At 38.7% G+C, this 27,871-nt stretch overlaps 2 protein-coding genes across 3 annotated transcripts; one reads left to right on the top strand and one right to left on the bottom strand.

Moving 5' to 3' along the window:
• Positions 1-772: 772 nt before the first annotated feature.
• On the top strand, positions 773-13,029 carry c11h2orf69 (chromosome 11 C2orf69 homolog). Its single transcript, XM_042425997.1, has 3 exons — positions 773-1,853; positions 9,356-9,594; positions 10,828-13,029. The coding sequence occupies exons 1-3, from the start codon at positions 1,557-1,559 to the stop codon at positions 11,303-11,305; spliced, it is 1,014 nt and encodes a 337-aa protein (XP_042281931.1). The 5' UTR covers positions 773-1,556; the 3' UTR covers positions 11,306-13,029.
• On the bottom strand, positions 12,840-27,568 carry stk17b (serine/threonine kinase 17b (apoptosis-inducing)). 2 transcript variants are annotated; one of them, XM_042425995.1, is made up of 8 exons: positions 27,448-27,568; positions 27,010-27,192; positions 21,277-21,489; positions 19,789-19,927; positions 18,735-18,861; positions 18,191-18,239; positions 17,730-17,909; positions 12,840-16,438 (listed from the first exon to the last, which is right to left on the bottom strand). In XM_042425995.1, exons 1-8 carry the CDS (start codon positions 27,519-27,521, stop codon positions 16,201-16,203), a joined length of 1,203 nt encoding a protein of 400 aa, XP_042281929.1. In that variant the 5' UTR covers positions 27,522-27,568; the 3' UTR covers positions 12,840-16,200. The 2 variants fall into 2 exon arrangements, with proteins under 2 accessions (XP_042281929.1, XP_042281930.1); XM_042425996.1 differs by having other exon boundaries at positions 27,303-27,540.
• Positions 27,569-27,871: the final 303 nt, after the last annotated feature.

Here is a 27,871-nt window from a genome sequence, read left to right as displayed (position 1 = left end):
GTAATCATTCCTGCTGTTCATACTGACCATTAGAAGCTCCCTTCATAATGCACTTACGATGTAAGTGATGGGAGACAAAACCCACAGTCCTCCTTCTGTGAAAAATGTATTTAAAAGTTTATCTGAAGCTAATATGAAGCTTCAGCGTCCAAATGAGTCAAATCAAGTAGATATCTTTCAACTTTACAGTCTTTTTAGTGCCAAAGTCCCTCTTTAACCCTCTTCCATCACAGCTCAACAGTGAAACACTGTCCGAGGAAACACAAAGAGGGAATTTTTTGCTAAAAAGACTGTAAATGTGTCAGATATCTACTTGATATGATTTATTCAGACTGTTGAAGCCTCATATAAGCTTCACATCAACTTTTAAATGACTGTGTGGACACACTGTGGATTTTGGCCTCCATCACTTACATGGAAAGCACATTTGAAGGGGATCTTTTAATATCCAGTATGAACAGGAGGAATGATTACAGCGAGAAAAAAAACCTCTTTCACTGTTCATATGGACACCTGACTGTTGTTTTAAGACTCAAAAAATTGTGAACCTATAATTTAATATGTCTGCAAGGTGTGATCATCTCAGATGTGATACAGGACATATTTTGTTTTGTTTTTTTGGTATTGTACTGACTTGCTTTTTTTAATTGTTCATAAGTTTGAGTCTTAATATATATTCTTTAAACTGACATGAAAAAATAGTGAAATTTGGGGTAACTTTTGTTATTTTGCATTTATGTATGTGAAATTTACCATATAGAATCAATAAGTTTACAATGAATTCAATGCTATTTTTATCATGTTCAAAATGTGTAATGACATTTTTACACTGAATTTTAATATCACGATTAGTTTTACACAACATATAATCTTCCATTTGAGTCCAAAAACAATCATAAAATAAATGCGTTAAAGATTCTGGTTCATCATCGCAAAAATTACATTTGTTTTCAATATCTAAATATTTGAAGAATTATAGATTTGTTGGATATATAATGTGTAAACTTTGATGTGTACTTCTTTAATGTTGTTTTAAAGCTTTTACTCTGGGAGTAATTTCCCACTTTCATAGAATGTATTACATTTACGTTTATTGTTGCATTTAGCGCTCAACTGTTTACGTTTGTCCGAAAACGGAAGTACACGGCAGTGAATCATCTCGCCGTCATCAATACGCGCTCTCTTTGATGTCAGAGGAAACTGTCATGCGCAGAAGTGCCGTTTGCTGACAGGAACGGTTGGTGCTGTTGGTGAAGGAGTTTTTGACAAACAGCGCCTCTTTGTGGACAAAAAAACACCAAAAAAATGCCTGAATAAAATAAGAGTGATATAGAGTTTCTATTTAAAACTGCTGCAATGTGAGACAGTCGGTTAGAAGACGTCGTAAAACGATAAGTATACCTGTTAAACTAGCACATAAAGCTCGCCCGGGCCTAGCGCTGACGTTAATGTGATGCGGCTATCGTCAGTTAGCTGCGTAGCTGACAGCAGCAGCATTATGGACTGAGTGCGTGGAGAAAAGAAAAACGCCAAATCATTTTCTTATTTTAGAGTCTATGATAGCCGCCCGAGTAGTTGCAGTGGGCTTTGCTCTGACAGCTGTGGCCAAAGCGATGACCTCCGTGGCAGCGACGACATCATCTGAACCTCGGGGGCGGCATGCATCAACCAGCCGGGATGCTCACTCTGGAAGCCCGCTGCGGAGGCTTCAGAGGCTGCCGGCGGTGCCTGGTTTCAGCCCGAACCGAGTGAACGACCTGCTGCTCCTCCGGCCTGATGCATCGGGTCATCAAAACCCGCACGACCGGAGCAGAAATAACAAGCACGCTGTGTTTTTCCACGGGGATATCCAGGTGAGTGGGGACACGCTAGGTCCTGGGGGTTTATTGATCTGGATATCCAGGTAGCCCGCAGAAAGATGAAAGATTAGTCGATTAATCGATTACTTGCCAACTATTAAATTCATCACTTGCAATTTTGATAAGCAACTTATCATTTGGAGTCATTATTTAAGGAAAAAAGTCCATATTCTCTGGTTCCAGCTCCTTCAATGTGAATATTTCCTGGTTTCCATGATAGTAAATTGAATATCTTATAATCAATTAATCAATTATTTTAGGGCAGGTTTCCAAAACATCTCCATTCACTGATATCCACAGTAGTCTGAGTCTAAAGCTAGTATCACATGGGGAGTATTTTTAGAGCTGCAACGATTAATCAATTAGTTGATTGACAGAAGAAAAAAAAATACAGTTTATTCATTATAATATAGACAAATACAATGTAGAACAAAACATGTACACATCAGATACAGAATGAATAAATAAATAAATAAATAAATAATGGACAGACAGGGGAAAGGGGATCTACAGTACAGAACAAAAAGAGTAATTTTCGAAGGTTTACATGTCTAAAAGAAAAAGTTATTGTAATCACATTGTGAATCTATACCTGTCTAGTTGAACTAAGTATTTACCTTTTATCACTCTGTGTTTAATGGCATCAAAAATCTCCAGACAACAGCAGTATTAACAGGCATGCTGTGTTTTTCCACAGCGATATCCAGTTGAGTGGGGACACAGGGGGTCCTGGGGGGGTTATTGATCTGTTGATTTGCTTGTTTTATCCGACTAGAAGTCCAAAACTTTCAATATGTTGTCATATATGATGAAGGAAAAGCAGCAAATCATCACATTTGAGAAGTTGAAAGCAGAATGTTTGGCACTTATACTTGACAAACGACGAAACATTAAAACATTTGTTGATTAATTTTCTGACGGTTGACTAATCAGTTAATCGTCGCAGCTCTAGTTCCAACTTTTCAAATGTGAGAATTTTAAGCATTTTGGCTTCAGACATGATAGTTAATTGAATTTCTTGGGATTTTGGACAAAACATTTGAAGACGTCACCTCGGCCTCTAAGAAATTATAACAGACATTTTTCACAATTTTCTTACATTTTATAGACAAAACCATTAATTGATAATGAAAATAATCTGTAGTTGCAGCTCTAATTATTTCTGCAAATTTCACATGTAAAAAAAAAAAAAAAAAAGAACAACCTGTTTAATGTTGATGTTGTGGAAACGTGCAGGTCAAACCCACTGAACTTTGTTTCAAGTCTGTTTTCAAATCTTGATTTAAGTCAACGTCCCAAAGTCCAAAAATACAAACTAGGTTATAATTAATATAAACTTCATTATAGAGAAATGTGTGTAAAATGATGTTTAAAACATTCAGAATCCTCCATTTAGTTGATTTGATGATTGTTTTATAATAATTTAAGGAAGTACACAGTTTATGTCAGTTCATATGTCTTTTATCTGCAGCCATGAGACTCCCGACAGTAACATGAACTCTTGATGTCATGTGATGTACCACATTTATGGGAAAATGGTCATGTATTTTGCAGATGTAAAAACTTTTAACAGCTTGTGTACAGCATGTGACGCCTCACGTTGGTGTGAGGAAGGTTATCAGCAGAGTAAGTACTTTTGTTTTACTGCTGCGTCATGAAAACAACTCAATAAACTGAAGAAATCACCTGCATGGAGTCACACACTTCTGCTTCCTTTATGCATTAGAGTTAATTATCCAACTTTCTTAATAGAATATGTAGAAATCTGCATATATAATATACAGTAAAGGTCAAACTTTGAGTTTTGTTTTGGTCACGTGGGCAAAGTTTTCTTCCTCTTACAAGTTATTATCAAGCAGCTGAAAAATGAAGCCAATGCAGAAGTGTCAAAAACTGCAGTTCCTCAAATGGCCACTTGAGGCTTCAAAAGCGAGTCAATCACCTTTGACCTCCATGTTAAACTGCCCAACCTTACAGCAGAAATAAACATGTTTACAACCTGGTGCAAAAAACAGTTTTGGTCTCTTTAGCTAATTTCCTCTTTCATGACAACTGCACAGGGGGTGAATTTTTATATAAATCACTCATTTAAATTTTATTAAGACTTAAAATTACATAATTAAGGACGTGGGCTCTGTGAGTGACAGGTGAGTGCTGTCACAGGGCAACAACGTTGGTTAGGTGACGTAACCATGGTGTAACAACAGATTCACAGAGTATAGGTATAGCCGTCGCTATTTCATTGTTTTCAATTCATGAAAGTTAATTTTAACATTTTGGTTGCACTAAAAGACTTTCTAAGGAGTCCAATGTACGGTTATTTCCGATAAGTACATTTTGTTTTAATGGTTTTAAGCCGGTTTTTCGCTAAAATTATCATTAGCATTATCACAGATAACCATAGACTGTAAATGCGCCGTGCTAACCAAGCTAGCAGCTAGTGCTAGGGTCCGCTCCACCCTCTCGTCCAAATATGGTCACCTCTGGCTCCAAAAATCCAAGATGGCGACAGTCAAAATGCAAACTTGAGGCTTTAAAACATAAGTCCATAAACTAATGAGTGACGTCACGGTGGCTCCGTCCATTATGTTATACAGTCTATGCTTCTTATCAACTGCAACTCAAAACTTTAATACAGGAAACTAAAATCAGCCTCAGATGAGTGGAGCTATCTGACCTCGTCACACTTGGCTGCTCTCAGCTGCAGTTTATTTATATGGTCCTTCGTCAGAGCTCATTAAAAGTCACAGAATTTAACTGAGAGCAGCATTTTCCAAGCAGAATAGTATGAATCAGGGTACGTTTTGCCAAGCGGACTCCTGTTTCCACTTTAGGATCATGATTAGCGACAGCACTGCAGAGATGTGGTTCTATATTTGTTCCAACATTAAAATTGTCTGCAGCAAATCCTTTGATGTGGATCAATTTTGTGTTTTTTTGGGGGGAAATTTAATTTGGGAATATATAATGTAGCAGAAAGTCAAGAGGTAGCACAACAAGCTAGTGAAGCTGTAAACAGAACCGTGTTCCTGCACATGCTCAGTAGCGTCTGCCTCACACAGAACTACTCTCCTGAGACTGAAAACCTGATTGCTGTTATTAGTCTGTTGAGACGTTTCTAAACAAACTAACGTGACCAAACTCTTCATGATGAAGGAACATGTCACACAGTTTTTAATAGTTCTGGACAACAGCGGAGGAATAAGATATATCAGGCTTTGGATACACACACAACGATATTAGAGCTGCAACGATGTATCGATTAGTTGCCAACTATTAAATTAATCACCAACTATTTTGATAATCGATTGTTTTGAGTCATTCATTATAAGAAGATAATGTTTTAAATGTGATATTTCCTGGTTTCTTTAGTCTTCTATGACAGTAAACTGAATATTTTGGGGTTGTGGACACATTTTTCATCACTTTCTGAGATTTTATAGATCAAACAACTGACAGATAAATCAATAATGAAAATAAGTTTAATAATATAATAATAAGTCCATTTGAGATTTGTTTATAATAAGAAAAATATAGAAAATCACCAGCTTTTATCCTTTAATGCAGTGATTCCCAAAGTGTGGGCTGCAGCCCTCTGATGGGCCGTGAAGGTACTGCAGGTTGGCCGCAAGAGGTCGTTTACAATAAAGAAATAATGAAAGTTAATTTTCAATTTTGCAATTAAGTTTGAAATACCATAAAATATTTATGATTAAATATTTGGATTTAAAAAAGTAATCAGCACTAATAAAACAAAGCCATTAGATTTAAATTCGTGTTATTCTTCATTTATCTGATCTATCTTTGATCTGGAACGTATCTTCTGTCTCGTCACTGGCGGAGAAAGAGTTAAAATGGAGCGGTGGTTATCAAGCCTTTACTGGAGAATCAACCTCAACAAGCTAATCATCAGAGGATCAAAATGAATCCGTGAAAACACAAAGAAAGATTCATGGAAAGTGAGAGAACCGATCACTGGGATTTAAATCTCAGAACGACTACGAGTCCTTTGACAATCTGTGAATTTCTCAATAAAGAGGATCTTGACCTCCGTGCCATCAGAGATCACCTGCAGACGCTGAGGAAGCAGCTCAGGGGAAACTTCCGTGTGCTCAGCGAGCAACACAGCTGGATACAGAATCCATTGACCCCCATGATGATGATGATGATGCCATCGCAGGTCTCAGGTCCAGGGAGCAGGACGGTCTTGTGGAGTCGTCTTGAGATGTTGCTTTGAAACGGATCTTTACATAGAAGCATGTGACACGTTTCTGGATGCATGTTTACTCAGAATATATTGATCTGTCTAACAGGGCCTGATGTGTCTGATTGCTTCTGCTGCCTCTTACTTTATCTGTGTGAAACTGGATTTTCAGCACAAAGTTACAGGAACAAACTGGATGTTGATCCTGATCTCTGCTTAAAGCTGACGTCCTTTCAGCCCGACATCAAGACTGACACAGTGAGTTGCAGGTGACACAATGAAACCCAACATGATTGATATCCAGCGTATGTAGATAAACTGCAGCTGGTCTCACAGAGATTGGAGAAGATGTTTGTTAATGTCAGTTTATGGACTTGTGAGAATGAACACTTTGTTTCGTGCCGTTAACGAGCCCATCTGTGATGGATTTTAATAATTACAAGTAAGTTATGCAAGTGTCGGCCTGATTCAACCTTCAGATGATATTTTTAGAGCCCGACCGACACATCGGTCAGCTGATAAATTATCACAGATGTATCGGTCTCGGTGTTGATATTTGTTTTTATTTTTTAAAGTTATAATAGCAGCATTTTATGTATATTTGATCCTTTTTCTTAATTCAAGTTTAATATATATGTACATATGTTTTTTGTTCTATGTGTTTTTTTATTAATAGTAATTTATAATTATTAAATTCTCAGTGAAATTTACTGTTTCAGTGCATTGATGTCATTTTAATAAAGTTTATTGTTAAACAGTCAAATATCTTTGTCACAAGTGTTTGATAACCACATTTGAGGGATCATTGCAAAAAAAATTTTCTGAGTTTATGTATAAATTCTGTATATATAAGATTATCAGTCAATATATCGACATCAGAATTAGTTTACTCCCTAATAACGGTATCAGCATCGACCCCAACAGTCCAGTATCAGTCAGGCTTTAGATATTTTCTGTCTGTTCTTTCTTCATGTTGATATTTTGTTGAATACTGTGAAATATTATGTGAAAGTGTTTTATTATCCAGGCTGAACAATTCAATATTTGCACTGAATCTCTGACATTTGTTGCGCCTCAGACTGTTACATGAATGTGGATGGATTATTAATTTGCACTGCTGTAGACTCACCTTCAAAAAATATATATAAAAACAAATAATTCATCTCAGATTAAAGGGTTTGTTGGCCGCAGGGTTCTTAAGTCTGAGAACGGCTGTTTGAAGGTATCATGAAGAACAGACACTTTGTTCAGACACATTTTGGAGACACTGTGTGTGTGTGTGTGTGTGTGTGTGTGTGTGTGTGTGTGTGTGTGTGTGCATGTGTGTGCGTGTTTCTTCACGTGTGCAGCTCTTGCAGTGTCTCTTCAGCTTGTGCCAAACCTGTAATTGCAGCAGCTGTCAGATTATGCAAAGCTCTCAGAGGCTTTTTGTTTGTTTTCTCAGTAAATTGAAGAGGCTCTTACTAATCAAGTGTAATAAATACGGAGGAGTAAACGCAGATTAAATCTCACTCATTAGTTTTTCTAATTGCTTTCAAGGATTCGAGACCTGCCCTCATTTATTATAACTTTTCTATTGGCCTGTCCGTCTATTCATTCTCCTCGTCTGCTATTCATCCGGCAACTCTCCAGGCAAGTGTTAATATTCCCACAGTGTGGTGGTATTTCCCAGGAGACGTTTGTGTGTGTGCGCAGGATGCTGTCACACTGATGTTTCCATGTAAATAAAATGAAAGAGGTCATTGTGTTCAGGACCACACAGTGTCAGCGACAGTCTGAGAAGATGCTGCTTGATGGAACTAATTGAGTGAGTCAAACATGCTGATTTTTAGACAGACTCTCACCATGGATGTTATCAGGAGCGGATATAAAGAACTCTTTTTTTATTATTATTTGGCTCACAGATCGAAGCCAACATGTGTCAGAAAAACCCATAAATAACTGCTGCTGCATGTTTTTGTTTTAGATTTAGATTTATTATGCTCTGATTGTATTCAGTTTAAGGAGGATAACTTACTTCATGCTGATAGAAGATTTATTATACAGTCACATAAACACAGTAACCACACAAGTGTTTCTGCTGCTTTAGACTTAATGTGTATTTGTTTCCTGATTTAAAAACAAGAAATATCTGCAAAGAATCAAAGAACACACGAATTAGCAATTTCTGCAATTTTTAAAAATTGCACAAAAAGGGAAAATAATTCATTCCTAAACTAATTTACATTAACTGACTAATCATTTTGTCAATAAAATGTCAGAAAATAGTGTGCATATAGTGTAATATGACCATTTTTCCCATAAATGTGGTGCATCATATGTAGGGAGAAATAAAAACTGACTTAACTTTATAACCCCTCAAATTATTTAAAACCAACAAATTATCAACAAATCAACTAATCGGAGGATTATAAATGTATTAACCATCATTTTACACACATTCCTCTGTAATGAAGTTTATATTAATTATAGTCTAGTTTGTGTTTTTGGACTCAGATCAAAACATGAAAACAGACTTGAAACAGAGTTCAGTGTGTTTGACCTGCATGTTTCCACAACGTCAACATCTTTTACATGAGAACTATGCAGAAATAATCAGAGCTGCAACTACAGATTATTTTCATTATCAATTAATCGTTTTGTCTATAAAACGTCAGAGGATTTTTTTAGAGTTCAAGGTGACGTCTTCAAATGTCACCAGTCCAAATCCAAAGATAATAAGTTTACTGTAAAGCTGCAACGATTAGTCAGTGATCAGTATCTAGTTTTATAATTGATAAATGGTTTCAGTCATTTGTCAGCTTCTCAGATGTGATGATCAGCTGTTTCTCTTTCTCGTATGACAGTAAATTGAATATCTTAACATTTTGGACTCCTAGACAAAACCAGTAAATTGAAGACGTCACTGTGGCATCTGAGATATTGTCAATTACATTTTTCCATTTTTTTATCTTCTAATTATTATCAAGAAGATTAATTGATAATGAATATACTCGTTAGTTGCAGCTCTAGTTTATTGTCATATATGACACAAACTTCAAATCCTCTGATCTGAGAAACAGTGATCAGTGAATATTTGATATTTTTGCTTTAAAAAATGACTGAAACAATTATCAGATTATTAAAAGACTAATTGTTGCAGCTCTAAAACCTGCTGATTAAAAACCTACTTTCAGGGTTTTAGGGATATACACACACTCCATACGCTTACTGGGTGTATATCCAGTTTTTCATGTTGTTCCAGTGTGTAAAAGTTGTATCTTGCAGCTGTAAACTGTGTGTGGTTGTGCAGAACTTCCAGGAGGAGATGGCTCTGCAGCCGGAAGGAGCCCAGTGGCTCTGCTGGAGTCTGGAGCAGGTCGCCCTCACGCTGGGCCGCCGTTTCCCCGACCACCACGTGTGGGTGGTCAGAGCCTCCCGCATGTATCTCCACAAGTTCAGCTGCTACCACAACTTTGTGGAGAGCAACATGTTCGGGGCGCCGGAGCACTCGACGTACTCACAGGACTTCGGAGCGTTTCATCACCTCAGGTTTGTCGACTGGAAACTTTTAATATTATCAGATTTATCAGGTGTGTTGTTGTTTATCTCTCAGCTCATTAACAAACAAATCCAACGATACAAGAAGTAGTGAGACAGACACAGAGACAGTTTTATTACACACTAATGTATCTAAAGTGTATTAGCGGCACTATAAAAAGATATCTAACATAGTCAGAGATGTAATTAATATAAAGCTTTATTTTAGTTATTTACCAAATACTATTTATTAAGTGTTTAAACTCAACAAGTTACAGTTGTGAAGTCTCCATTATATGTAGAAGGGGTGTACAAAATAACAGAAACACCTTACAATAAATTCATATATTTAAAATGATTATTGTCTCACCTTTTACTAAAGCTGACATTTACATATTAAACTTTATATGACTTGTGTTGCTGCTACAGTGACTGTACGAGTGCATCAGTTATAAACTAAACATGATGTAATGTGTCGAGGTCTCAAAAATCTTGGCAGCGTGAAGTCCAGACAGTTACACGGTCCAGCACGTTCAGTTTGAAATAAAGTAATGGAAAATTTAAGCTTTAATTTGAGAAGGTTTACATCAATATTGAAAGACCTTTTTTTCTCTCCACACTTTCCTCTTTCCATTATTTTAATAACGGTTGATTTCAGTCCAAAGAACTTTTTTGTTCCACAACTGCTTTCTTTTTGTGAACTGCAGCTTTTTTCTGTTTTGAGGTTTTTGGATAAAGCAGCTTTCTTATTATCTTCTCCACCTTCTTTGTCTTTACTCCTCATATCGACAGACAGACAACTCTCAATCAACTCTGAGCCACGTTTAAGCACTTTTCTGCATGAACTAACACAGCTGCCCAACAAACATTTAGTAGCCAAGTGTCCAATTACTTTTGAACCTTTTAACTGTGGGCAGTATGTGTTAAAAGGGGCCAAATCGCCCACACAGTTCTTTCTATATGGATGTAAACCTACTCAAATTAAAGCTGAGACTTGGCACTTCAATGTAGTATCCATTATTTAATTTCAAATTGAATGTTTTGACGCACAGAGAAGAACAAAACGTGTATCTGTCCAAATACTTTTGTCACATACAGAAAAACGAGGTTGATGAGAGATTTGCTAAAACATCAGAAGCTTTTGGACTTGAATCATCACCTCTGACAACACATAATGATTTACCGCATCAGTTTGTACTGCAGGCCTGTTGTTTTACAGGAAGTCTGAACCGCCTCTGATTGCAGGGCCCTGCTGAGTCACGGTATGGAGCGAGCCAACCTACCGAATCCCCTCCGGTCTCACGGAGGCCCTGACGGCATCCCCTCAGGGTTTTCACTCACGCTGGTGGGCTTCAGCAAAGGCTGCGTGGTGCTGAACCAGATGGTGTACGAGCTGGCCGGGGCGCGCGCCGACCCGCAGATGTCGCACTTCGTTAAAACCATCTCGGATATGTTCTGGCTGGACGGCGGGCACCCGGGAGGCAGCGAGACCTGGGTGACGGACAAGCAGGTGTTGAAGGAGCTGGCCGCCAGCGGAGTGTCTGTTCACGCCCACGTGACCCCCTACGAGGTGTGCGACCCCATGCGGGCCTGGGTGGGCCGCGAGCACGGACACTTCATCAAGACCCTGGAGGAGTTCGGGGCTTCTCCTCAGCAGCAGCTGCACTTCGAGGACGAGCCCCCGTCAATCGAGAACCACTTCAGGGTCATCCAGGAGTTTTGAGTTTTGCTTTAGAGCGAGCACTTCAGACACAACACGCACACGCCTGAGCCGAACCGAGCGCTTTAGATTATTTATTAAGAATACATCTTGAGTGTCTTATTCGCTGGTCTTACCTCATTATTGTGATTTTTAAGGGCTGAGAATGTAGAGCATGTAACAGATGATGCTGCTGCGCTGGACTTTGTACTTTCTTTCCGCTGCAAAATGCACTTAATCCGAGGTTGAATGATCCGGGGGCTTCGGCCCTGCTGCCTGTGAGAGAATCCGAGGAGGAACACGCAGGTATGAAACATGGATGATGGATACTTCTAACATCCGCTGTCGTCTTTTCTTCTTTCCTCTTTACGCTCAGTGTAACTTTTACATTTTGATTCAGGCTGAAGCTTCGAGTCGCTGCAGAAACATGAATGATTCATGTTGTTTCGGTTGAGAGTTTTCATTGCATTTGAGAGCAGCTTACGTCGTCTTTCATTCTCGTTACGTAGGTGATCGAGCGACTTTTACACACATGAATGACTGAATGTTTGAACTTAAAACAGCTGGTAATGATTCATGATTGTATTCAAATGTGTGGCCAATTAATTAAGCATAGTTTCCATTCCTTCATTTCTTTAAATGTCCAAAATAGATTTGTTACAAATAATTTTACTAATAATTTATTAGACTCCTTTTTATTTTTCCTTTAAGAGAGAAAAAACTACATTTAGAAAGATTCATGTCTGTTTTATTTTTCTATAGAGGCAGAAATGTGTGATATACTGAACCTTTTTTCTCTTTTACTGTCTGACAGCAGCAATGTGTGTTATCAGAAACATGATAGTTTGTTGTTGAATGTCCTGTGAAATCAAGCGGTTTGTTTATATTATTAGATATGTCAGTGTGGGCAGCATGTGTATTAATCTGTGATGTTTTAATTCCAGTCTATGATCTCTACTGTATGTAAGCTTACACAGAATCTTTGCACTTTTGGTGATGGCTGTTAATCATTTCTGCTGAATGTAACTTCAAATCATTCCACTATGTTTACTACTCGCTTCAGGTTATGTTGTTTACAGTTTTAGCTAGTTTATAGCTAACATAATGTGCACGTTGTTTTAAACTTCATCTGCTTGCAAATTTGTCCTTTTTAACCAACAATAGAAAAACATCACTAAGTAAAGGACGAGTTCACAGTTTTTCAAGTCTGTCTTAAAACCCAGAGGAGCCCAGATGACCAGTGAAACCAGTTTTTCTTGCTGTAATCATTTCATCTGTTCATACGATGTAGGTGATTACATTGTAAGAATATTTGTAGGGGATCTAATGTTTGGAATGAACAGGAGGAATTATTACAGCAAGAAAAACTAGTTTCAGTGTTCACCTGGACACCTGACTGTCTTCAGACAGACGTGCAGCTTGTTTCAGGCTTTGTTTTGAATCAGCAGGTGGCAGCAGTGTGGAGAAATTAGAAAAACAGAGAAGTCAAAAGAGAAAACCATGTTGTATTGAGTCAGAACATCAGAAACAAAAAGAAGACTTCACAAATACGGCGTCACATATTTTCTACGATCTTTAATGAGCTTTTTCACTTTGCTGTTTGATGCCTAAATATTAGCCTGCAGCTGATCAGAATACAACACGGATTATGGTTTTTTTTTTTTTCTTAGTCATTTCAAATGCAATCAGAACGCTCATACATTAAAAAATATATATAAAATGCAAAATAAACATACATCTCTGAAACATGTGTTTGCTTGTGCTTGTGGCTGGTTTGACTCTTTAACATACAGTTTCCTTCAGTCTCGCTGCGTTCGAGGAGAAACAAACAGGAATGTTGGCTGACATCAGTCGGCCTGACGTTAACTGGAGCACCAGTTTGTGAGGATAACAGCTCGACTGCCAGCTGAGCGCCTCCCTGCTCACACAATGAGCACTCTCTCTCTCACACACACACACACACACACACAGTAACTGAAAATAACACAGTACAATAGCTGCATAACAATATCAACACCACAGCATTAAGTCACGTTTCAAGTGACACGGAGACAAACGCCAGCACACACACACACACACACGAGCCACTTTGTCTGACGGGTTCGAACGTTTCGTCATCCTGCAAAGTGAGATCCCTGCTGGGCTCGCGTGACGTCACCGCACTGCAAAAACAAGTCTCTCTCTCTTCCGGATCTATTTGTCAAGTCTTGAAACCTTGTTTGCTGCAACAACAGGGAGGGCAGCGTCGGCTGAGCTTGAGAAATTTAAAACTTGTGAAACTTCCTCTGTGAAGTTACATCGTTTCAGCCGTATTGATTTCAAGACAGCCACCTGTTTGTATGAGGTATTAGGAAAAAAAAAAAAAAAAAAAAGCAAAGTAGAAAAAAGACTCTTGAGATGAAATAAAGATTCAAGCTTATGTCCTTATACAGTCGGTTCCTATAATCACCTGACGCTATCATAACGAGACATACTCGTCAGCTGTTTGGAGAAAAAGCTGAAGTGGAATCTGCTAGCTCAGTGAGATTAAATTACTTGAGATGAAAATCTTTTACAGTGTGGTGTTCCAGTTGTTTTTTTTTTGTTGTTTTTTTTGTTTTTTAAAAGGATGACAGCATACAGATGAGAACACGGTCGTGGCTGCAGACGCCCATCTCCTACACAAAGGCCATTGTACCAGCTGTGAGGACAACAAACAAACAAACACAATGTGGTCTTATTCGGTTTGGCACCTCGGGAACAAACAGAGGAATGTTTCACTGGAGGTTAAAGAGCGATCGGGGTTTCCGGAGCTGCGTTTCAGGAGACGTGAGGTGTTTGTTTTTTTTTTATTATTCAGGTCTCACCTGAACAAAAAGATGGCAAATCCTGTGAGTCAACAGCACCTCATATTTCACATTGCTCAGAGGTTCTGTCACGCTTTGGGCCTTCTTCAAACAAACATCCAGCTACTTCTAAACCTTTACAGTGAAATCATCTCTTTCTCACTTTCTCATCACCCAGAATAAGCCTTTCATGTCCACTTATCTTCAACTCAACATCCCAACTTAAACAGCTCCACTGTTATCCGCTATTCCTTTAAATGCTTCTTTCATCACATTTCCAAATCCATAAAAGTATTGAATCATCTCCTTCCTGACCATCTGACTCATCTCTCCTTTTCCATGTGTAGTCTCACTTCCTAGTTCCACCTTAAAACAAACCCTTACTTTCATCTTCCAATAATCATCCGTCACACTGAAACCTCGCCAGCATCTTTTTGCTTTAAACAAAAGTCATCCTGTGTCACCCGTCTCTCTCCAACCATAATCTCAAAACTTTATTATAAGACACGTGAGCTCATTATTTACATAAAAAATATAAAGTATAAGTCCAGCACATAAATAATAATAATAATATGCCTATAAGAATAAGATTAAGAATACAAAACACAGTGAGCAGAGAGAGCGAGCAGCATGCCCTGAGATGAAAACAACAGGAATATATCACTTCAGGCACCCAGACTAGAGAGAGGACGAGAGTATATTGTAATGCAGAGAGTGAGAGAGCAGACTGGATGGCTTTGGTGAGGGACTGAAAAAACAAACGATGAGCTCCGGTGAACCGCTCAAGGACACACACACACACACACACAAAAAAAACGTATAAACTTTCATAAATAACTCCAGTTTTTTGCTTATCGGTTCGATACTCGTGAAGTTAAGTGCTAAAGTCGTGTTTTTTTTTTTACTTCTGCCAGCTGACAAGGAGGAACTTGCAGCTTCGGTGAGGAAATCATTTGAGTAAGTGCGGGTGTGGCATGTGCACAACTGCATGAGTCACTGTTTTTTCGAGCCGTTACTGTTTCAAGTTTCTGGCTTACTAAAAACAGGAATGCCCTGAACTCTCAAAAACCTGCGAGTAGATGTTGTTACATTTTATTTTTAAGTCTTCCTCGTCAGCTTTCCTTTCTAGAAAAATAGAAACATTTTAATCTCAGCTGATAAACGCTAGACGTGCGGTTCTTGTGAAGAGGAATACGCTATTAAAATGAGCTTTATCTAAAAACCCTGAGCTAAATTTAAACCCTCAAGATATTGCAGATTTGAATAAAAGGCAAATACAGAAGGAATGTACAGTAACATGCTTGTGTGCCGTTTCTGCTGGTTGTTTTAAAGTGGAAGTGCAGCTTGGATGTGAAGTATAATGAACAGCAACGTTGCAGGTAACCCATGAGACGGACAGCAGCTTCTTTTTTTTACCGACTTTTAACTCAAAAAAAAAACAAAAAAAAACGCAGCGGCACAAAAGACAAAAGCCTGCTTCTCCTTAATGCTGCCGTCTCTAATTCTCCTGAACATGCAAATAAGGATGTTGTCATACTTCCTCATTGCAGTTAGCTTATCTAGTTATCAGAAAATTCTGCTGAAGCACAAGTGTGACCAATAATAACCAGCACTGCTGACTAAAACTTAACTTCCGACTTTTAAGGCAGAGCGTCATTAACTTCTAAGGTTTCTTGTGAAGAGATAGTGAAAATGCACAAGTATTGCATAGATTTCCCTTGAAATACTCCAAACTAGCCTTCATCAGCACAGGAATAACTACAGTATTTGCAGCCCTTTGAAAATACCAGAGATTATAACCATGAAATATTAAATACTTTAGGTTAAACATGATTGAGACATACTGTACAATTTTCCACACAATTTTTAACATTTTTAACAGTAACGAATCAGTGACAGATTACAAAATGTAGCTGGTTATCTTTGGTTTGAGTGGTCGATCTTGTAATTGACAAATTAAATGGAATATAAATAAGTACTCTTGGGGTAGAGGGCAGTGAACAGCTGGTTGTTTTTTTTTTAAAAGCTCAAGAGGAAGAAGTGGGCATCCCCCTGCGTGACACGTCACTTCCTCCTCTTTCCTGTTTCATGTTTTCAAATGTCACCGTCTCCTGCGGCGAGCGTCTCGTCGTCGAAGCGAAACCTTTTTGCGTGAGAGTGAGGAGACTCCAGGAAGTTCTCCTTGTCTTCGGGGTCTTCGGGTGGAGCCGCCCACTTGGTGCCGCAGCTCCTCTCGCGGACGGTGCGGGTGGCGGCGGGCTCGGGGCTCACACAGAACTGCTGCTGCCACAGCCAGGGGTGGCTCATACACTCGGCAGCGCTGGGCCGATCCCTGTGGACAAAAAAACACGACGTTAAATGTTTAAACACCGGCCTGGAGATATCAAGAGCTGACTCATCTAAAGGCTGCAGCTAATAATTATTTTCATAAAAATGTCAGGAAGTTGTAAAAAATGCTCGTCACTATTTCCTCAAACTCAGGGTGGCATCAAGTTCTCACATTTTGAGAAGCTGGAACCGTCAAATGTTTACGCTTGAAAAATGACTCAAACTGTGAAAGTGATAAACAAAACTGCTGATTCATCGACTAGCATAACACACCCAAATCACCAACTGTCTGTGGTGCATTGTGGGTAATGTAGGTGCCAGGTTTTGACAGGGAAGAGGAATGAATGATATAAAAATTATATTTCTGATTCTGCTGCGTCGATTTTAATCCCTTTTTTTTTTAAACTGTCCGACGTGAATCCGACAGTGTTACAAGAGTGAAATGCTAAATTGGTGGAATACTCCTTTAAGCGAAACTCTTTTTTTTCAGTGGACAACGTTCAGAAAACTATTGTATTCCAGCAGGGAAATAAAGATTTATATTTTTGTCGTGAAGCAATAAATCCTGTTTAAAAAGGTTTTTCTTTTTTAAGTGGATTTATTTATACATAGTTTACAATCTGTAACCTGATTAAAGGGGAAGGGAAAGTCAAAATGATGAATGGAGGTGGTATAATTACCAGAGCTGCAGCGATTAGCCTATTAATCAATGTCAATCGATAGAAAATCAATCTGCAATTATTTTGATGATCTAATAATCGTTTCTGTCCAAAAAAAAAAAAAAAAAAAAAAAAAAAACGGACTTAACAAAAGCCAAATATTCTCTGGTTTCAGCGTCTCAAACGTGATAATTTGCTGCTTTTCTTTGTCATATGTTAATTAAAAATCTTGAGGAAGAAACAAGAAAATTAAGACACGCTCTGAGAAATAATTAATTTTATAGACTAAAAGATTAAATCGAGAAAATAACAGGCAGATTAATCGATCAGCTGCAGCCCTATCATTTCTAAATAGTAACAACAGTGTTTTCTTATGGACAAAAACACTGTTGTGTAAAGAAAATAAAAAGCTCTCTTGACTCCGGTGTGTGCCGTGTGCATCGGCCTGCTGGCTGATGTGTGATCAGTCTAAAATAAAACATGACGTGTATGTTGGATCGTCTTGTGCGGTTCATGTTGTTGGATTTACAGCTCAGTGCAAACATTACAATCTGATCTAATCGCATATAAATCATTTGACTGTGTTTCTATTCTGAGGATGTTTCTGCGATGAGTTCGCACGCTGTCATTACTCACTCGGGCGCTTTGACCAGCAGCTTGCGGATGAAGTCAACAGCCAGCTCAGACACCCTGGAGAAGGACTCCCTGCTGTAGTCCACGTTGACCTGGGACACGTTCAGGTACGTCTCCTGCTTGTCGTCCCCGATGAACGGAGACTCGCCCGTCACCAGCATGTAGGCTATGACGCCCACGCTCCTGAGAGACACACATGGATGAGCTTAAAATAAGGACTTGAGAGCTTTCGGGCTAAATACGAGCGAGCGTACAGAGCTGCTGATTAAATAAATTATTAAGAAAACATCTGTCATATTTTTTATTATTTGTTCCACCACAGCAGTGAGAACAAAGGCTAGCATGAAAACATATAAACATACCCATAACTTCATTTTAAATTAAAGTCACTATAATGAATCCTTGAACAAATGCTGAACAGACTCCAGAATGAAGTCACTCCACTGTTTCAAGGACAGACTCACCACAGGTCAGTCGCTGTTGTGATTGGCTCGTAACTGAGGATCTCTGGAGCTGAATGAAAATGTGAAAGAAAAGTCAGCTGTCATACAATGTTGAAAGACTGCTTGTGATGTCCTGCATCATTTCATACCTTATGGTTTTTTTTTGTTTCCCCACCACTGTCCTTTAAGTTTACCACAGTTGTGTATTTATCATAACTGATAAGCTACAGCTGAGGTTTCTTTAGGTCTGTTTAATTACTTCTAACCTTTCCAACATCTCTTTAGTGACAGCAGATTGTACATTTAAATGCCTCTTCCTTTTAGTGTTTATGAAATGCTAATGTTGACATTCTAAAGCCAAGGGTTTCTCAATAGCTATAAACAAGTGACAATATGTGCCTGAGACCTGCAGAGTCATTTCTATTAGCATCACATAAATCAGGCTTTACTGTAGAGAGAGTTTTTTCTTTCAGACTGTAACTTTCATATGTTTTTTTTCAAGTGATGACTGCATCGGTCTGATATGTTTGTGTAATGAAAATGTGTTTCGTGAACATCGACTTACCCACATATTCAGGTGTGCCAAGAATCTCTCTGAGCTCTCCAACCGCACCCAGCCTGCGTGCCAGCCCGAAGTCTACGATCTTTATGTCCCCCGGAGGAGACAGACTGGTCAGGAGAATATTCTGCGGCTGAGACACACAAAGAGGGAACACAGTGTGAACATCAGGTAGAAAACTTATTATATAAATCATAACTTCAAGTTATCTTTGAACACTGACTCAATAAAGGGAGGCGTCTGCCTTTCTGTAAGTACACGATTATTTGTTTAGGTGCTGAAAACATATTGACCATATGACACTGTATAAACATTACTATTAATAAACTGCATTATTCTCTGCCTCTCAACCAAATGCACCAACTTGTTTCCAAGAGCCAAACCTCTTTCAGTGTTCACATGGGCACCTGACTGTTGTTTTAAGACACACTTGAAAATTGTGATCTCATCCTTTAATTGTGTCATAGAAATAGGAAATTGGGCTTTTGACTGCAAAACTATTTTGAAAAAGCAAAACCACATGCAAGTTCTGGAGGGTGAAGTCTGTGGTGAAGCGAGTGAACATGTAAAAATAGATTCCCTCAGCTCCGGCGACACTCATGCATGTGATTGTATGTGTGTGTGTGTGTGTGTGTGTGTGGCGACTACAATAAACAAAGCAAAAAGTCTCTGAGAGGCTGAAGCAGCGCCTTGTTTGCTGATCGTCTGACACGCGATCGAAAAGATTCGCTGAGATCAAAAATTATGTTTAATAACTGTTATTAACGAAGAAGATCAACTTGAAATAATCATAGTGATCAGAGACAAAAACACCTTCTCTCTCTTTCTTACCGCCATGCAGGTGAACAGGTGCTTATATAAACTATACGAACATCACCGCCCATGACCATGTGACCTCATTATATCAATCACTGTGACTGTGCAATAACCAATAACAATATAAGAAATATAGTAATCAAAATAACCAAAATATAAACCATCACAAAATTACCCATTTACAATTCATTCTAAATGTTCCTACGGTGTGTGTGTGTGTGTGTGTGTGTGCGTGTGTGCAGACCTTCAGGTCTAGGTGCACCAGGTTGCTCTGGTGGAGGTAGTGGACTCCCTCCAGTGTTTGCCTGATCAGACGGGTGATCTGGGCCTCCGGCAGCAGTTCATCAGACACACAGTGGTCAAATATCTCTCCACCTGCAGCACTGTGAAGACACACAAGCACACTGTTTATATATACACACACATATATATATGTACAGTATAGATAAACACACACACACAGGCTGTTTATGAAACGTTCATCTCCTAAAGTGTCATAAAGAGCAGAGAAATAACAGGAAATGATGTGGTGCTTCATCAAGGGTTTTTTTTAAGGGAGTTTTTAGCTTATTTGATTCGGTAACAGGGGATGTTGTGTTGCTGTACAGACTGTAAAGCCCCCTGAGGCATGATTCGTGATATACAAATAAAACTGACTTGACTCGACTCGCTGTAAAACAAAAGCGGACTTCCTGAGTGAGGCGAAGTGAATGAGTGGCGAGGCGCTGGCTTCCAGTATGTGACCAGTTTGTATGTGAAGGACTTTGAAGAAGACTTTGGAAAACAAAAATATATCATATAAATGGACTGCATGGTGGACTGGTGGTTTCAGAGGCTAACCCATAGTAGGAGGATTAGTAGATTGATGCTGCATGTCCTAGCAAAGTCCTTCCTGCTTATTCATTGTACTGTGATTCATTCTAGGTAGGATCGTTGGCCAAAACTGACTAAAACACACACACACACACACACACACACACGCTGGGCCAAGCCCTAAAATTGTGCACAGAGAACAAAGTGAATCAGATTTTATTACATTTCAGGTTATTTAAGTGTGTAATTTGGTGCTACCCTAATAGCCTTGTTTTAACTTGTCCAGGCTGTCTTAGATGAGCACATTAAATTGTTCAAGCTGTCTTAATGCTCATAAAAGCATTGAAATGTCTTTGACAACAAGTACAGGGCGTGTAGTTGGAAAATCACAGCAGTTCACCTTCAAACAGTCACTGTGTGTTCAAGTCTTTACTACAGATCTTGTTTTGACATCTACTTTCTTTTTGGATGTCACGAGGAAACGAGATGAACGATATGGCAGACGTAGAAGGACGGTTCCTATGAAATCATGACTTTAACATGAAAGGTCAACGCAGGTCAAGACGTGATGATGACGTAGAAAATGTTCAGTCAAGTGATCTGGAGTTTCAGCCTCGAGCTGTGTGTGTAATTCAGCCAACATGGATCTTTCAGTCTTGAAAGAAATCCTGATAAACCTGTTAGGAAGAATGAGCTGTTGGCATTACATAAAAAAAACGATTGTTTGACAGCTACTTCAGATCAGACTAACAGGACTTTGCCCTTAAACCTGGCATTCACAGGAAAGACGGCTAGTTTGACACGTTTTAGCTACATGTTTTAGTTACATTTCAACCAATGAGGGTTCAGTGTTCTGTGCAACCAAAAAAAACAAAAGACAGACAGTAAAGAGATGTTAGTGGTGCTGCGGTTAACTCACTATTCCAGCACTAAGACGATGTCGTGATCTGTCTCGTAGGCAGCGTGCAGGTTGACCACTCGGGCGTTGTTACAGGCCGTCTCCAGGACGGCCATCTCATGAATGACTTCCGCCCGGCAGTCGCGACCTCGCCTCCTCTTGCGCAGGAACTTGGCAGCAAACACTTTGCCTGTGGCCTTCTCCACGCAGCGCTTCACCACGGCAAACTTCCCCCTATGAAGAAGAAAGTGGGACATTTATCTCAGGAACCACATCTGAAGAACCATGTAGATAATACAACCCGGACCCATGACGAGTTTAAAAAACGACGGCGGTGTTTGAGAGAAACAACAAGACAAGATTTGTTCTGTTGTTCTTTGTATTTACTGTTGATGACTCTGATGTTTGAGTTAATGAGTGAAAGAAAAGACGAAATTCAGAGGAGGAAATAAAGGACTGAAAACTCAGAGAGCCTCTCCACAGTAAATTATCTGCTGGGCGTTTAGAACAGAACAACATGAAACTATCAGAAAATAAAGTTTTATTTCTCTCAGTCGGTTGCTTTGTTCTCTCTACCGCTGCTCCCTCTCCCTCATTCAATCTCTAGCTCGCTCTGTCTTCTTTTTCTCTCATTCCTTTTTTAAAAAAAATGAGTCGGGACATCAACAGCAAAGCCTAACTTTACTCTTAACTATAACAAACGATGAGAAAAGTACTCCCCTTGTCCTAATAACGATACTAGAGTACTTCTTTTAAAGGAGCTGTGGTGCCATCCTTGCGAGCCCCGCCCCTAACATTCCTGTGTCTTTGCAAAATAAAACCTCCCCCAGACTAGGGAATTTTTTTAGGCCTACATGAACTAAATTAAGTCCCTGGTTCCTTTAGTTGAAAGTCCCCCGAGTTCCTCAAAAGGTTCTTGGTCCCCTGGGAAAGTTCCTGTGGTGGAAACACCCTGATAGTCAAGTTACAGAGCTTTGATTTCTAATAAATGACACATAAAGTTGTGTGATATAGAGCTACCATATCAATATGCCTCACAATAAATGTTCAGATATCAGAAATCATAGTTCAAGCTTCACATTAGAGATAAGACATTTATCTCTAATGTGAAGATAATTTATTTGTTTTATAATGTTAATTTATCCGATAAAACAAGATAAATTATATCAATTAATATATTTCCCTGCCTTTCTAACACATGGCTATTTGTAAGTGACACTATACAAATACTGGCATTATATAATAACAGACATCCATGTGTTATCTACTGCCAGTACATTCCTAAATAACTAAGTGTTAACGTTGCTGTCATGACTTGATCGCTGCAGTATTTGTTGGTGTTATTCAAGTCTTTGAAGATACAAGTGGCTGCCTGCTACTGGACGTGAGTGTCATACTTCATCATGGCTGATTAACATCATCAAAAGCATGCAGTGCTTATATGGTGTTGATGATTCATGTGTATTCATTTGAGTCTACAGTTTTTCCAAAATGGTTGAAGTTTAGCTCTTAGAAACCGGCAGGTAACCAAACCAACTTTTACAACATTCCCTTCACTTGGAAAACCTTTTTGACATTCAGCTATTTTATGAATTTAGTGGAAACACTTTTCCACAAGGCCTTGCAATGTCAGCAGCAACAGAAATAAAGTTTGAAATCCATAAATAACAGATTTTAAAGCACCCAAGAGCAATGATTGTTAAGGTCAGAGCTCCAGCAGGAACAATGGAACAATGGTGCAGCTACATCATCGTACTCCTACCACTGTAAAAAGTTATATGTTCATGGAGTTTTAGCATATGATACTCAAAATATGTTTATAATTAAAGACTGGTAGCAGAGCATGGTGATGTTTAATGTTCATATATTGCTGTACTATATGGCAGTAATTCAGTAACATGGTAGAAAATGTTAGAAGGGTTAGTGATTAAAAATGACTCAGTGATCTGACAGTTGAAAATGCATTTTGGTCATGAATCCAGTGAAAAGAGAAGATTTTCTTGTTACAAGCTCAGAAATGTGAAGTTTGCTTTATTTAGCTCGTGGGAAGGCTGAGTAAGACATCACTTTAGGCTATAGGAACATGTGAGAGTCATTGCTCTTGACTTTAAAGCCGCACTAATCAATATTTTTTTTATTTAAACTGATAAAAGCTATTACATGTAAAGTAAAAGGGTCACTTGAAGAGAAAAATCGCCCAACTCTGCAGTTCCTCTCAGCTCTGTGGAGCATTTTAGCGTTTTTCAGCTAATTGTTTTGGTTTTACAGCTGCAAATTTACTGTTTTGGTTCAGTCTCACAGCTCTCACCGACCTTTTTCCAGCAGCAGCAGGCAGCTGCTTGCAGCAGCAGCAGGCAGCTGCTGCAAGTGAAAAATGTCTAAGTAATAAAGTCACTGTACACAACCCGTCCAGCAGCAAACAGCAGACAGACAAAGTTAGCGACTAGCTGATGAACGTGGAGCACTGGAACATTTCCTTCATGAATTGCTGCTGTGTGTCTGCTGGGTGTGTAAATAGGTAACTGTTTGCCATATCAACTTTATAAGGCAATATTATGTTTATGGTATGTTTACAGCTTATTGTGCTTAATAAAGGCTTTAAATTGTAGATCAATTACAGCTGCAACGATAAGTCGATTAATCAATTAGTTGCAAACTATTAATTTAATTACCTACCATTCTGATAATCGATTTATCATATTGAGTCATTTTTTTAAGTAGAAAATGCCAAAATTCTCTGATTTAAATGTGAATATTTTCTAATTTCAATCAATTTTTGGACAGTATGTGGTGGAAAACATCAACACAAGCTAACAGTTACACTGCGACCACACATCACCTTCTTAAAAAGTAGTTATATCTGGGTCTTTAGCTTGCTGAATGCTACGTTTCCGGCTTTTCACTAACTTGTCTGTCTTTCAGGGACCAGCACTGGACAGGTGATGTACAGTGGTTTTATTAGAGTAGGTGAGACTATATAGTTAATGTGCCAACTGTGCAACCAAAACAATAAGCTAAAATAGCTGCAGAGTTGGGTGTCATTTCAGCACTACAACTGACCACTCTCACATTACACCGTCATTTCACTCAGTGTCAATTTAAAAATACTAATTAATCAACTCCTTAATCAACAGAATCGTTATAGATTACCTATTCATATCAGGCATATTATTATGAATTAATAATATATCTGACTTTTTCCACTCTCAAAGGTCACTGTCTTAATTTAAGACTATGATTGACCGTAGGTGGTGCAAAGTACTTTTTCAGCCTAACACTACTGCCCTTCCCATGTTCTTTAAAATACTGCATCTCATAACTTCCTGTTTTTGGCAACTCACACACAAATAACCAAACAGAAGTGGTCTGTGCCATTTCTTCTTTCTAAAGTCTGCTGTCCACATGTGCTTGTTTCCTTCCTCCTGTTTTTAAAGCAGAATTATACAGTGCGTGCAGTATGACACATTACTTCAAACACACCTCAGAGATCTTACAATATGATCATCAACCACCATCAGCTGTTGCCATGGTTCACGCACGGCGGCAGACACATGACAAAGGTCTGCTGGTAGCAAGGCGGGCTCACGTCACCTGGCACTCGTGTATTTAGTGTTTCAAGCTTACAGTCCAGAGTCCACATGCTGTTAATGTTAGTGCACTAAATCACTTGTGCTGTTCATGAAAGCAAGAACAGAAATAACAGAAAATACAGACTTAATAAGTATTTATGACTATAACTGGTTAGATGAGCGACATTTGCCCAAAAAGGAAATGTTGTAGTCTTTTTTTAAAGTATTTCTGTTATCCATATGTGGCAATTATTCTGTTTTTACTCTCATGTCTGAATCTGTAATAATAATGTTACTTCATTCAGTCGTCCAGTTTAGTTTCCAAACTTTCTTTTTCAGGATACAGAAACTGTTTTGCTCAGTACAATGTTCTCCAGGAAATAATTTCATGTGTTCACCACACGTTTTCTTCAACAGCAATCTGGTCGTTAATCTTACATCTGGTTGCTTTTGTTATTTTGTACAGTACTGTATTGTTTTGTGTTATAAGCTGCTAAGAAAACCTCCTCCAGTGAATTAGGAAATGTTTAATTCCAGAGTCTCAAACAGTGCTGAAAATACAGATTATTTCTGTTATTAGTTATTTATCTATCCATTTTTTTTACACCAATGAAATGACAAAAAAGTGATGTCTTCAAACTGCTTGTATTGAACAACCACCAGTCCAAAAGGTTGATTTCACAAAGATGTAAAAAAAGGGAAAAGCAGCAACTCATACCAATTGTGAAACCGGAACTGGGGATTGTTGACATCTTGTTAAATGACTCAACAATCATCAACAAACAAACAAACTTACTGATCATTTTAGCACTAGTATCAAATATATGAACAATAGTACACTTCATGGAAATATATACTTCTGTGAAGTTGAATGACATAACAAACGCCTGACACACTCTCAGGCTCTCCTGGGTGTCGAATCAATGTATTGATAAGGTTTTCCTAAGAACTGCAAGTTTGTATAGTTGCCAAACTTTATACAGTAATTGTAAATTTCAGTCTATAGTGTGATTATACAGCCATCAGACTTCTGTATAATACAATACTGTCTATGTTGTACTGTTAGCAATGGTGGAAAGTAACTAAGTACATTTAGTCAAGTACTGTCCTTAGGTACAGTTTTGAGGTATTTACACTTCACTTGAGTATTTCCATGTGATGCTACTTTATACTTCTACTCCACTACATTTATTTGACAGCTTTAGTTGCTTTTCAGGTGAAGATTTGACACAATGGATAATATAACAAGCTTTTAAAATACAACACATTGTTAAAGATGAAACCAGTGGTTTCCAACCTTTTTGGTTTTTGACGTCTTACAAAAAGCAGTGTGTAGTCGGGGTCACATTTCACATGTCTATGAGTTGTTAACAGCTCCACCAAATAGTGATTTTTCCCTTTAAACTTCTCACATGGCTTAATTTCAATAAATGTTCAAATGATCCAATATTTCAGCAAAAATCAAAGATTAGAGAAAAAGTCAAAAGACTGAAAACAGATTTGTGTATCAGAACTTTGTTTTTTCTTCTTTCCTCTCCCATTAATCATCTCACGACCCCTTCAGATTTATCTGCTGACCCTTTGGAGGGGTCCTAACCCCTAGGTTGGGAACCACTGGACTGAACTAGTTAACTGTATATAAAGTAGTTGAAACTAGCTCCACCTCCAGCAGCTACAACAGTAACATGCTGCTCTAACACTGATGCTTCAGTATTAATAATCTAATGATGTCATATATAATAATATATCAGTCAGAGGGACCAAACCACTACTTTTACTGCAATACTTTAACTACATCAAGCTCATAATACTTATGTACTTTTACTGCAATACTTTAACTACATCAAACTCATTATACTTATGTACTTTTACTGTGGTAGGATTTTTCATGCAGGACTTTTACTTGAAATGGAGTATTTTTACACTGTTGTATTGGTACTTTTACTTAATAAAGGATCTGAATACTTGTTCCACCACTAACTGTTAGTATATACCAGCTGGACTTCCCTATTAACAATCCGCATCAGTGTCAAATACAAGTTTAACACTTGATATATCTCAGTCCTATGAATTTCTAGTGTTATTGTGCATCACTGAACAACTTTTAAACTTCCAGCAGACAGTTTTCTGCTGGGTTGGGACCCACTGAACCTCCCAGCACAGCAGTCATACCAGTTTGACTCACCTCCCCAGCTCTCCGGTGATTTCATACACATTTTCCATCGCCTCCGTGCTGATCGGGGTCTGAATTTCAGCGAGCAGCCCGGCGGAGAGCCCGCTGCGACTGTCCAACCGCCTCCGAGACATCGTCGTCTCCCCTCCGGTATCAGCCGTGCTGCCCGCAGCTACACCGGCTGGATAACCAACGCTAAGAAAGTAAAGAGACTGACGGTAAAAACTAACCTAAGACACTAGCTAACTTTAACGCTGCCAGCTTTTACATTAGTTAAACATGTTACTGCTGGCTGCGGCGGTTACCGTGCTGCTGTTTACTTTGGCGACTTAACCGACTCCGGTTAGCTCAACCGTCGTTAGCTCGACGGTCAACGTTCAAAAGTGAGTTAAACCGACTTTCCTGAACTCAAGCGAGAAGGAGAAGCTAGTCTATAAAATCTACACGTACAGGTGGTTCCGGCGAGTAAACAGTCCAAGTTGTCGGTGCGGGAGACGGTGAGATAACTGAGTGAGTTTATCCATCCGGAGACGTTTCGATCATTTTTTTTTTTTTTTTTTACATCCTTCTGTTTGACACTTACCGGACACGTCACGGTGCGTCATAGCGCATGCGCACTGCTGTTGAGTTTGAAAAAAGCGGTCAGGTTAATTTGAAAACGCGAATATGGATTTACCCTCCAACTATATTTAAAGGAAAGGTTCACAGTTTTTCAAGTGTGTCTTAAAACAGCAGTCAGGTGTTCATATGAACAGTGAAACATGTTTTTCTTGCTGTAATCATTCCTGCTGTTCATACTGACCATTAGAAGACCCTTTCATAATGCACTTACAATACATAAGTCATGGGGGCCAAAATACAGTCCTCCTCCTGT

This window comes from Thunnus maccoyii, chromosome 11 (assembly GCF_910596095.1).
Source record: "Thunnus maccoyii chromosome 11, fThuMac1.1, whole genome shotgun sequence".
NCBI classification, from domain to species: domain Eukaryota; kingdom Metazoa; phylum Chordata; class Actinopteri; order Scombriformes; family Scombridae; genus Thunnus; species Thunnus maccoyii.
Note: the sequence above shows the minus strand (reverse complement) of the source record. Positions and strands in the feature narration are given on the sequence as shown.